At 40.7% G+C, this 12451-nt stretch overlaps 2 protein-coding genes across 2 annotated transcripts in view; both read right to left on the bottom strand.

Moving 5' to 3' along the window:
* Positions 1–4155, bottom strand: part of LAMA3 (laminin subunit alpha 3) — a 69818-nt gene extending 65663 nt beyond the window's left edge. Inside the window, exons 1-2 of the mRNA XM_019656179.1 lie at positions 3869–4155; positions 773–886 (exon numbers count right to left, since the gene is read on the bottom strand). Of these exons, the coding sequence (XP_019511724.1) occupies positions 773–886; positions 3869–4039 (285 nt within the window). The 5' untranslated portion in view covers positions 4040–4155. The remainder of the gene's footprint in view (positions 1–772; positions 887–3868) is intronic.
* A 1060-nt stretch (positions 4156–5215) lies between these two features.
* The window catches only part of LOC109390099 (laminin subunit alpha-3-like), a 149795-nt gene continuing 142559 nt past the window's right edge, over positions 5216–12451 (bottom strand). Inside the window, exons 19-20 of the mRNA XM_019656146.1 lie at positions 10442–10525; positions 5216–5470 (exon numbers count right to left, since the gene is read on the bottom strand). Of these exons, the coding sequence (XP_019511691.1) occupies positions 5216–5470; positions 10442–10525 (339 nt within the window). The remainder of the gene's footprint in view (positions 5471–10441; positions 10526–12451) is intronic.

Consider the following 12451-nt stretch of genomic DNA (forward strand, 5'->3'; position numbering starts at 1 on the left):
GCGCTCTGCTCTGTGTTCCGGTGGTACCAACACTCTTTCCTTTCCTTGGAACTGTCCATTCTCCTTCTAACTGGGGAGGCTCCCAGGGAAAGAACCTCTGATGAAGGGGAAGAAGTCAGCAGAATAAAAAATGTTCTGCTTCAGGATGCAAAGGAAAAAGTTCCTGAGAATCTAGTTTTCTCTGGGAAAATTTTCTAAAACATTCCAAAAGAAGATTGCTTTCCAGTGGATCAGATAGCAAGGACTCTGCTCACCTGTCAAACCTACTTTGTCTTGGCAGCCGTGGAGAGTTTGTGTTTGACTGATTGAATGTGCACATGAAGCCTTTCTTAGCATCTCCTTTTCCCTTCAATGCTTTTCTGAACTACTGCTCATCTGACAGCAACAAAACTCCCTTCCCACAACCTCCTGCCACCCCAATGAAATTGGAGCCCATAGTAATGGCTCCGATTTATTATATCCTGGCCAGAGTTAAATCTCAGGATCCGCCCATTAATATCATCTACTGAAGCAGAGATTTAGAAGCTAAGGTGTAAATTAATTGTTCAGACAGGTATTCTCTGATGGCCCATGTTAAAATGGAGGAAAAAGTGAAGTGTGAAATAATTCAACCTGATAATTCTGGACCTTCTGCATTTACATAGCAACCTCTATTGAGGGTTTGGTAAGAGATGCGACATTTGACGTCTCAGGGCCTAGCAGGGCAGGGGTGGGGTGGGAATAGGGATACATAAATTGCCCACTAGTAGCAGTAGAGCATCAATTTACTCACAATACACATTCCTGAGCCATCCTGGCATCGATTTGAATGTCTGTTGCAATTGCAGGGAACACACCGTCCGGTATATAAGCCTTTGTTTTCCCGATAGTATCCAGGGCTACAACCCTATTTTTTAAACAAAGTATTTAGTTAATATAAAGAAAGAAAATTATTATCTAAATCATGTGACAATTCTGACTGTCAGGCATTCACTTTTTATCTTCTTTCCTTTAGCCTGTGTATGGATTTCTACTTTCACACTCTAACCAGGTCCATTTGCTTTTTGTTTGTCAGGTTCTATTTTGTTTCCACACCACGGTGGGAGTGTGTAAGCTTGTGCCTGAGTGGGAGACATGTGGTGGGGAAACCAGAGAAAGGGGAAGTATGGAGGGTGGGTGTGGAAATGGCTTCTTCTGCTTCTCATGCCTGCTGTTTTGAGGGCAATTGTAGGGGGCGAGTGGTGAAGCAGCACATGGAATCAGGACCTCGGTCCTTAGCGGGGAGGATCTCTAAGCAAATCCCTTCAAATTCAAGTTCTCTTCAGTAGCTATTCCCTCTCCAAGTATGGATTTGGGCTGGTAGAGAAGGAAGTATGTGATGAGGGGAGAATAAAGAGTCTTCATTGGGATCTACACAATCATGGCAGGACTGTGGAGTGATTTTACTGCCACTCACCACCCTATGGGCAAAATAGGGAAGTCAGGGGAGAGGAACGTGCTTGAGTTCTCCTGCAGAACTTTGGAGGGATATTTGGTTCTGATAGAGCACACAAAGACCAGCTCCAGTAACTCTCCTCCCATGTGGTCTTCTCTTGTTCAATATCAATTTGATTATACCTATCTCCAGTATATTGTCTTTTTTCCAGTGTAACACATTATTATTTTTCATATGAATGAAAATAATTACACTTTTTTTTTTATGAACTGATATATATTTTAAAAGGATTCTAGGGCCGGCCAAGTGGCGTGTTGGTTAAGAGTTGGCTTGGAACACCAGTTCTGAGCAGCAGGGCCGCGGTTTGGATCCCACATGAGGGCCAGTGACACTGCACCCTCTACAGCTAAGATGGTGAACAACAGCTCGACCTGGCGCTGGACTGCTGAGAGTCGCCAGCGATGGCGTAGGCTGCAGTAGAGCTGCAGTGGGCTGCTGTAAAGCTACTGTGAGTGGCTGGCAGCCAGCATGAGCTGCCAAGAGGCACCATGAGTGGCCGTCCAGTGACCGGCGACCGATCTGCCTCAGCCTGGGAAGAGCACAATGATAATACCAACATGGGCCAGTGAAGCGACGTCCTCCACAACTAGACTGAAGAACAAAAGGACAGCAACTTGTCTGTTCCTCAATAGAAAAAACAAAAAAAAGCAATTACTCTTGCACCAGCCACTAAAAATTGTTCAGATTTCTGTCTTTAAAGGGAACTATAGATGTTTCCGTTATTTGGCACAGTGAATCAGTGCACTGATTAAAATCAGATGTTGTCCCTAGTTTCCTTGACTGATCTCCTATATGCCCTATCTTTAAAGCATCAGGAAAAATTAATATTTCAAGATAAAAGGTCTTTTCTCTAATTCTCTTTGAACATCACATATGTTTGGAAGACTCTGAAAGTACCATCAAGACAAATCTTGAAATAAACTGCCCATTCTGATTCATCCACGGCCATAAGGGTCTCTACCTGGTCAAGTGGGGGAAGGGAAGAAGCCAACGTGAGAAGACTAGAGAAGCCTCCTGTACTTCCCAGAGTGGAATATTCCAGTTGCTGCTAGGAGCTTCTTCCAAAATTACCAGTGACTACAAATCGTACACAACAAGACTATAATTTCCAATATACTTTTCCCTTTAGCTATTAGAAACCATGTTAGGCAAAAGAACACATTGTAAAAAAATTAAATTGCTTTATCTGTTATATGAATAGGCTTGTCTAAAGGAGAATCGAAGTATGAAAGGAATGTTCTTTAGCTGAAAGCACAACTGAGAGATACGTTTGAATGAAATTCAGCCCATGACGGTATGATCCTACCTACAAATAACCTCTGCTATTAAGTGGCAAGTACCTTATAATTATCAACATATATCACAGTACATGCTTATAAAATAATCATATTTGGTAAAGAACAAATTATCCAAATAAATAAGCATAGCTAGTTTGTTTGTGACAACATACCCAAGTAAATGCCTTAATTAGACATGTTTTTGGGGGAGGATATTGTACCTTGATTAAAGTTAAAGCATCCATCTTAATTTGCTTTTGATTAGAATAAAAAAAAGTACTCTGCAAAAGTTATGTATCATGTGACTGTCAGACAAACTGCTTGTCAGTTACTGAAATATAATTATTTTCTCACCTCTCTAGAGCACACAAACTCCACATTACACATAAAAGTCAGTTCAAGTATTCAGATTGTATTAAGGACTTGCTCTAAATTAAAATAAATATATCCTAAGAAATTATTTCAGTAAAGAGGTTTTGCAGCTAATGATTTTTTAAGTGATAATTTTTCAGGATAATTTTTCCAATAAACTTTTATAGTACAAATGATAAAATTATGTCCCTATCAGGTTTCCAGGGCTATTTCAGCAGCCATAGAATCTATTTCTCTGTGAGTGTACATGTAACATCCAGGAAGTTTAAAGAAAAAGAACAGAATTTACAAGTGTTTAATGCCTCAAGAATTGAAGTAAGTCTGTTAGGTATTATACAAACCTGATCTTCTTAAAATTATGGATTTCACTGATTCTAATGTTTTACTTTATGGGTATTTTTTCTTCCAAGCAGAATTTGAAAGCCTACAGGCATTGGACTCTTTGTCCCAAGGCTTGGGTTACGCTCTAAAGGGCACAAAGTTTATAGCATATTAACATCCCACAAGTACTCAAACTCTTATCTGTCTGGGCATTTCCAGGTGGGCTGATGTTTATAGAGTTTGTGGTTAACAGCTCAGGAGAGCAATCTGTTAGGCACTGTAACCAACACAGCCAGTCAACAGGATGGGGAGACCATCGGCCCCTCCCCCAGCCCACTCATTATTCATTCATCACCCTAACTTAAAATATCACAAAGCTGAGAACCTTTCCCCATCCCAAATCAAAATTTAAAAGGGACATTACCTGGTTGGGTCTAAGCTCCCCATAACTTGCTTGCAGGTGGTTTTGACCGGGAGGCTGAAGAAACGCTACCCTTTGCTGCTGTGAATTGTATCCCAGACACTGCCCCAGGGCTGCCCCAAAGATCCACAGCCATCCTGCACTCCGGGCAGACCACCTCACTGCCGGGGGCATCCTGGTCCCTGGGCGTCCTGCTGGCTGTGCACAAACCTCTGCCTCTTCCTCTTATACCAGTCCTTCCTGCTCAGTGCCCAGGCCCGCCTGACTCAGGTAAGCAAGGCTGTCTGCGGCAGGAGGCCCCACCTGTAAACTTCACCCATGAGTCAGCCTGTGAGAGAGCACACATAACAGTCCCATATAGAAGTGCACTGCTCTGTAATCCCTGCGAGGTGGGGCACGTATCACCTTCTACCCACCTCACCCCACAGACAGACGGCACTAGCCGCCGAGAGCAGCTGTAAATCACAGGCTGAGTCATGCACAGAGAACACGCCCTGGGCACGAAGGTGGTAATCCCGAGGTTCCACTCTTCCCTTTGGGCTATATATTTTATTTAATCAGGCTAGAAAAGAGGTAGAAGGAAGTGGGGAGACTCTAAGTACTTGTGGACTAAATGTTACAAGGCAGGAGTCCCCAGAAGACCACTGCAGGTAATATATTTGCAGATTAAAAAACTCTTATTGTGCAGATCACTTTTGGATTTTCTGCTAGCAAAGGGCCAGAAGAGAAAAATAAAGGATGTCTATGGAATACACAGAATGACAATGTTTGCCATTTCCTAATGATAGTACTGATCTTTGTGCTCTCTTTCCCTCTCTTTAGGAAGGAAACACATTTCCAGCCTGAGATATGAAATGGTTTCATTTTATGGCACATTTTTAATCACCTGAGGACAAATGTGGTTGACTGAGCCTCCAAGGTGGACCTGCTGTGAGCTAGAAAATTGAACTTTGATTTCCCCTCGAAGAATTAGGATATACTCTGGGCTATAACTCTTTTGGGGTTGGTGGTTGGAGGGAGGTCCTGGATTAGAGAAAAGCATGAAAACCCCAGGTCAGCTACTGGGAAAGCAATAGCTTAAATCCTGGCATGCTGACTGGTGGGATCCTTCCTACTTCTGGGCAAGTCCTGACTTTTACAACCCCCTGGATCTATTGGGATCCTGTGGCTGTCCTATGGATTTTGAGACATTTGTGATTTCTTTTTCATATTTATTACCTGAAGGTGGTCCAGGTGGGGTAGAAGCTATTACCCAGCAGAAACTTGGGTGATGGACAGAGTGCCCCAGACCATCTGGCAGTGCTGGCCAGCAGCCAGGAGAGCCCGCCCCTGGAGTCCCCTGGGGAAATTCTACGGAATAGGAGAATTTCCTACCTGACATGAGTCACCAGTGTAGTCAGGGGGGCAGGCGCACATCTCTACATGATGTGCTCTACGTCCACTTCCTGTGTCAGAGGCCTCCTCCAGCCCCACCCCACTCAGGGTGAGCCGCTGCGTCTCGGTGAAGAAGAGACCTCGGAGGCGCACATCTTCCAGTCTAGACAGCACCGTCATCAGTTCTTCCCGAGTCACTGGGGCACTGCTGCTGGCATGTCTGAAGTTTTGCTACATGTGAAAACAGAAAGGCAAGGTCTCCCTCTGGCAAGCTCACTTCTAGGGGTTTCAAAGAGGCAGACACCCAGAACGAGTCGAGGAAAAGATATTTAAAATGCATAACAGAAAACAAAATGAAATAAAATAAGATAGGTAAGCGTATGTGGATTTACATTCAGAAGTCAGATGCCCTAGGGTATTCCCAAGAAGAGAGAGTGCAACGTGAAAGGGGAAAACACGAAGGCAGGAAAACAGGAACAATAAAATGAAATAAAATTTCAAGTGTTATGCTTATTTTAAAATGCATTTCTGTTTGTGCAAGCACAGAATGAGTGAGGAAGATAGAGGAGAGAAAAACCATATGGACACCAACTGAATTATGCAGCTCAGATTATTCATTAAATGTACATCATTGTGACAGAAAGCACAATCTTTTCTTGAACACACACATTCACATTTTATTTTTTATTATGGTAAAAAACACATAACATAAAAACTACCACCTGAACTATGTTTAATTGTACACTACAATACTGTTATCTACATGCATAGTGTTGTACAACAGATCTGTAGAACTTGACCATCTCGCAAAACTGAAACTCTATACCTATTAAGCGGCAACTCCCATTCCCGCCCCCTAGCTCTCAGCCCTTGGCAACCATTGTAGTTTCTGTTTCTATGAATTTGAGTGCTCTTATAAGTGGAATCACGCAGTATTTGTGTTTTGTGACGGGCTTATTTCACTTAGCATAATGTCCTCAAGTTTCAGTCATGTCCTAGCATGTGACAGGATCTCCTGCCTTCTTAAGGAAGCATAATAGTCCAGCGTATGAATATCCACATTTTTTTTATCCGTTCATCTGTTGATGGATGTTTCAGTTGCTTTTACCTCTTGGCTATTGTGACTAGTGCTGTAATGAATATGAGTATGCAAGTATCTCTTCAAGATCCTGTTTTTAATTCTTTGGGATATACACCCCAAAATGGAATTGTTGGGTCATATGGTAATTCTATTTTTTAATGTTATGAGGAACCTCAAAATTGTTTTCTACAGCAACTATACTGTTTTATAGTTACACCAACAGTGTACCCATGTTCCAATTTGTCCACATCCTTGCTAACCTTGTTATTTATTTTTTTTTAATTAAAATGTTTTTTGTTATAATAGCCGTCCTAATGAGTATGAGATGGTATCTTGTGGTTTTTGGTTTGCATTTCTCTAATGATTTAGTGATGTTAAGCAACTTTTCACATAAAAGCCTGCACTTTTAACCTTTAAGTTCTGTTGCCTCCTTTGAAGTTTCCACATCTCTTTAATGGGCATGGGAATAATACGTAGTTTCTCAGGACTGTCATAAGGATTAAAATAAACTCATGCTATAACATATAAAAGTATTCAGTACAGTGCCTAGGATATAGTAGACATTCAATAAATGATAACTATTATTGACATATAAATATAATACTTATATAATTTTAATTTGTATTTTCACAGCTTGAGGCTTAAGTGACATACAATAATATTCCTTCATTTTAAGTGTACAATTTTTAGTAAATTTACAGAAGCACCCAATCATTATTACCACAGTGTAATTGTAGGACATTTTCATCCCCCCTAAAAGAGCCCTTGTGGCCGTTTGTAGTTACTACCCATTCCCACCCTCAGCCCCAGGCAACCACTAAGCTATGTTTTGTCTCTATGGCTTCCCCACACTGGACAATTTATATAAATACCAACTTAACTTCGATAGTATACACTAAATTGACTTCCATTGGCTTCATTTCCTCCCCTGCTCCTTTGTGTTATTGTCATGCAAATTACATCTTTATACATTGTATGCCCCCCCAACACAGAATTACAATTATTGCTCTATGCAGTTGTCTTTTAAATCAGAGAAGAGAAAAAAAGAGTTTCAAAGACATATTTATACTGCCTTTTATATTTACGTATGTAGTTACCTTTACCAGTGCTCTGTTTCTTATGTGGATTTAAGTTATTGTCTAGTGTCCTTTCATTTCAACCTAAAAGATTCTCTTTAGTATTTCTTGTAAGGAGGGTTGGTTAGTGGTGAATTCTCTCAGTTTTGTTTATCATAGAAGGTCTTCATTTCTTCTCATTTTTGAAGGACATTTTGCTGGATATATCATTCTTCACTGAAAATGTTTTTCTACACTTTGAAAATGTCATCTCACTGCCTTCTGACTTCCATGATTTCTGACGAACAACTAGTAGTTAATCTTATTGAGGACCCCTTGTATATGATGAAGTGCTTCTCTCATCTGTCCTTCAAGATTCTCTCTTTGTCTTTGTTTCAGCATCTTTGCTATGATGTTTCTGTGTGTGGATTTCTTGCATTAATCTTACTTGGAGTTTGTTGAGCTTGGAAGTGTAGACTAATGATTTTCATCAAATGTGGGAAGTTTTCAGAAAAACTTCAAAAAATTGTTTTATCCTTTTTTTCTCTCTCATCCTCTTCTGGCACTTCCATTATGCACATGTTGGTACATTTATTTGATGGTATTCTGAATATCTTTGAGAGTCTGTTTGTTTCACCTCATTCTTTTTTCTTTCTGTTCCCCAGATGAATAACCTCCATTGACCTTCTAAAAGTTTGCTTTTTCTTTCTTCTGCCTGCCCAAATCTGTTATTGATCCCTTGTCTTAGTCAGCTCTGGCTTCCATAACAAAATACCACAGTGCAGGTGGCTTAAATAACAGAAATTTATTTTCTCACAGTTCCTAGATCAAGGTGCCAGCCAATTGGGTCCCTGGTAAAAACTCTCTTCCTGGCTTGCTGATGGTCACCGTCTTGCTGTGTCCTTACATGGAAGATAGAATGAGCTTCCTGGTGTCTGCTCTCATAAGCACATACTATAGGACAAAAATAATCCTACAAGATCAGGGCTCCACACTTACAACATCGTTTAAACTTAATTACTTCCTTACTCCAAATACAGCCACCCTGGGGGTCAGGGCTTCAACATACAAATTTGTGGGACACTATTCAGTCCATAGAAGCCCTTCTAGTGAATTCCTCATTTCAGTTATTACATTTTTCACTTTCAAAATTTATATTTGATTTTTCTTTTAAACTTATATTTCTTTATTGATATTCTCTATTTGGTGAGACACTGTTCTCATCTTTTCCTTTTGTTCTTTAGACATAGTGTCCTTTTGTTCTTTGACGTACTGAAAATGTTTATTTAAAGACTTTTTATAGTAAATTGATTATCTGGACTTCCACAGGGACAGTTTCTATTTGTTGCTTCCCCTCTCCCGCCCTATGTATGAACCTTTACTTTCTCATTTCTTTGCATGTTTCATAACTTTTTTGTTGAAAAATAGATATTTAAAACAATATAATGGGGCAATTCAAGTCTCTGTTTGGTTAGCTTAGTGGTCAGCTAATGATTGGACAGAGATTTCCTTAAATGCCTGGAACCAAAAAGTCCCCTAGTCATTGCAAAAGGGCTTTGCATGCATGTTGGGGGACCCCTCCAACACTCAGCCAGGCATCTGACAACTCTGCTTTTGCCAAGCTTCAAGGTCGCCAGAGGTGAGGGCTTAGGGCCTCTTCAGGTCATTCGTGAGTACGCACACAGCCCTGAGTATGTGAGTCCTTCTATATTTCCAGGATTGAGTTGGAGCTTTCCAAAGCCCCTATGGATATCTCATCCCCCAAATTTGTATTTTAAACTTTGTGATTAGCCTATTGTTTGATCCAACTGTTACCACTATCTTAGGCAGTCATGAAGTGAAACAATTGCCCCCAAATGTTTCCAGTACTCCCAGGGGAAAGGCTTTTCACATTGGGAGAGCTCTGAGTCAGGTCAGAGAAAGACAGCCTTGGAAATGCGATCATCTGGAAACCCCCAGGTAGGTCAAATCATGACAGTTCTCTGAGAATGAGTCTTTGTAGGCGCTCCAGTCCCACTCTGTCCCCTCTGGTGGCTTCCAGGCTACTGGCTTTCACCTTGATGGTGGGCTATTGATTTCCAAGGGTGCTGTAGAGCTGGAGCGGGGGATGGGAGTAGAGCAAGTTGAATACCAGCCATGAAGCTCATTGTTCTTTCCAAGATTCATCCATTTTTCTTGAATAAATGCTTTCAAGATTGCTTCAAGCCTTTGGTTAATTTCCAGAGTTCTGAAATAGCCGATTCTGACCAATTAGGCCAGTTTTCTCACTGCTTTTATGGAGGACATAATTTTTGGAGGTTCTTATTCCACCATTTTTGTTGGCATCACTTCTCTCATATTAAAATATAGTCACACAATACATGATCTTTAGTTATTGCTTCTTTCGCTCAACATAATGTTTTTGAGGTTCTTCCCTATTGTGGTAGGTATCAATACTTTGTTTTGTTTATTGCCAAATAACATTTCATTGTACATACGTGCCTGTACAGAAATGTTAAAATACGTGTGCGAGTTCAAGGTACTTGAAAAAAATATCAACCTGAGGTATTGGACATATTTAATACAAACTGAACACGATTTTAAAGAAATAGTTGTAATCAAGTAGATGTAATACATTGTTTTATGATTTGATGAGCTTTCCTTTATGTATCTATATTACTCTTCCTTCTTTTGGTGTTAGACATTTTTGTGGCTTTTCCATCCATTCATGCTAAGCATTTGTTAGGTACTCACCAGGTCCCAGGCACTGAGGGAGGCCTAAGGATGAGAGGGAGCTACATAAAGCACTTATAAGCTCAGTGTTTATAGACAAGGATAATTAACTGTAAAGCAGGAGAGACAGTGCTCAGTGCTATCAAGATAGTAGAAACAAAGCCGTGTGAGGATGAAACTCTGTATATTTTATATAATGTATATTTAACATGTTTATACATATAAATTATATTTACAGAAATATCATTAATATTTTAAATTCATAAAATAAATAAAAAATCACAACTGCTTGAAAGAACAAAATCATAGACAAAAGGATCATCAAAAACCATTTTGTGTATGTTTCTCCTTTACCTCTACCACCTGCACTCGCCCATGATACAGCCGGTCCGGTCGTGGGTTATTCAGCTCCTCATAGATGACGGACATGCGCTGACCCTGTACAAAGAAAACAGAAATGCATGAGTGCTGTGGCTGGGGTGTTTTGAGGTTTAAGACTGATCTAAGGACAAATTTCTATGAATCTGCAGTACCTGTAATGCCTAATTCTAAAAATAGTTGTGGGATGAACTGGTAAAAGAATTAGTGACACGGAAACAGAATGATAATATTTAATACAATGCATTTTCACAAATAAGAATCCCCAAAATTCCCATGACTGAAAATGGCTAAAAAGTGGAAAAAGCCATTATAAAAACAAAACAAAACAAAACCATGCTTTGCAGTCAATGCATAATGTGCTATTTCCATTACTGCCTACAGGACCCAATCGTGGTAGTAAGAAAGTGCTTTAGTGGGTGGATTAAGCAGAAAGGATAACAAGGCCTAGCAGTGCAGGCTACAGAGCCAGGGAGCTGCAGCAGACGTGTGGAGAGGGAATTAGCCCCCCACCCTCACCCTCCAAGATCCAGCCTTGCTCACTCACAGCCTCTGTATCCCCCTCCACATGACAGTGGCTCTTGAGTGACTCCTAATGGCACAACGGGAAAGTCAGTGCCTACCATCAGCACCCCTACCCCAAACTCACACACAAAAGCCCCAGCTTTTCTGCTGTAGCACCAAACCTGAAAGGGTTCCATTCATTAGAGCTGGCATTTCAGAAAGAAGAGCATTATCTGTGATCACAAATCACTTAAAACCTTAATGTAAGACACATGCCCCATAGGCTCTTAATTACTTTGGTTTGGAACAAAGCAACCGAGTAAATGTTTCATGAGCCTAAATTGTTTTCCATGTTTGAAGGAGAAATTTTGATTATCACCTCTCCATGAAGTCCAAAAATTTGCATAATAAACTCTCCAGCTGTAAAATACATGTATACTAATGGCCTGAATTTGAGATACATTGCAAAAATAATGCAACTAAAATACAGCACTGCCATGACAGTATTTTTATTGTGAAGCTATTTTTTTTCCTTAGACCACAGCTCTACAATTTTTGGTGCTTCATTTTCAAGGTGTTTTGCAAAGGTTCCTTTGAGTTTTTAAAATAATAGTTCAATAAATTTGGGTGCCAGTAAAAACAAAACATAACATGGCAGTGCCTGAACACAAAAATGTCCACCAGGATGCGAGGCCCTCAACGCTGCTGAGCTAGCTGTGTGAGACTTGCTATTCCCTATTTTACAGTAAATGACACACACAGACACAAACCTCCAGCAAGCTATAATTGCATTGCATTAATCACAACATACACACCAGAAATCAGAATCAACTTCAGGCTATGGCACCCCAACCTATGTTCATGGGCCTGTGCCATACATTGTAGGGGACTCCATGCAAAATGTGACCTTTCCCTTGCCCTCAAGGAATGTTCTAGATTGCAGTTCTGGATTGTGTAGTTGGTACGTAGTGTGTGATGTCACTTTTCTTCTCAAAAATCCAAAGATGTGCCCCACTTTCTACATCAAGCCAAATTGCTTATCATAGCATTAAACCCTCTCCTTCCTACCCTGATAGGCCTATTTTCAATGACCTGGTACACAATGATAATACAGCCAAGTTGGACTGGTCACTCGTAAGCACTTCCTCTCTACCTTGGCTCACCTCATTTCCTGCCACTGGGAGGGCGTTTCTCCTCTCATGCCCAAGCTTACAGGCTTGGCTCAAAACCAACCTTTTCCATGAAGCCTTCTGAGGGCCTCTCAGATACTTAAGCCCCCACTTGGACCCCAACTCCCACACAGCTTTGTTTGACTGTTTCAAATGCTTACTCTTCAGTGGATTGTAGTAATATTTACATATTTCTTTCATCTTCCCTCTTAGACTACACAAGTTTTGAGGACAGGGATCACCTGCCCTTTATAAGCCCAGCAATATGGTCTTGTAAACAGGAAGGGCTCGAAAACACTTGTGAGGGCCGGCC

Source organism: Hipposideros armiger, unplaced genomic scaffold, assembly GCF_001890085.2.
Source record: "Hipposideros armiger isolate ML-2016 unplaced genomic scaffold, ASM189008v1 scaffold_255, whole genome shotgun sequence".
NCBI classification, from domain to species: domain Eukaryota; kingdom Metazoa; phylum Chordata; class Mammalia; order Chiroptera; family Hipposideridae; genus Hipposideros; species Hipposideros armiger.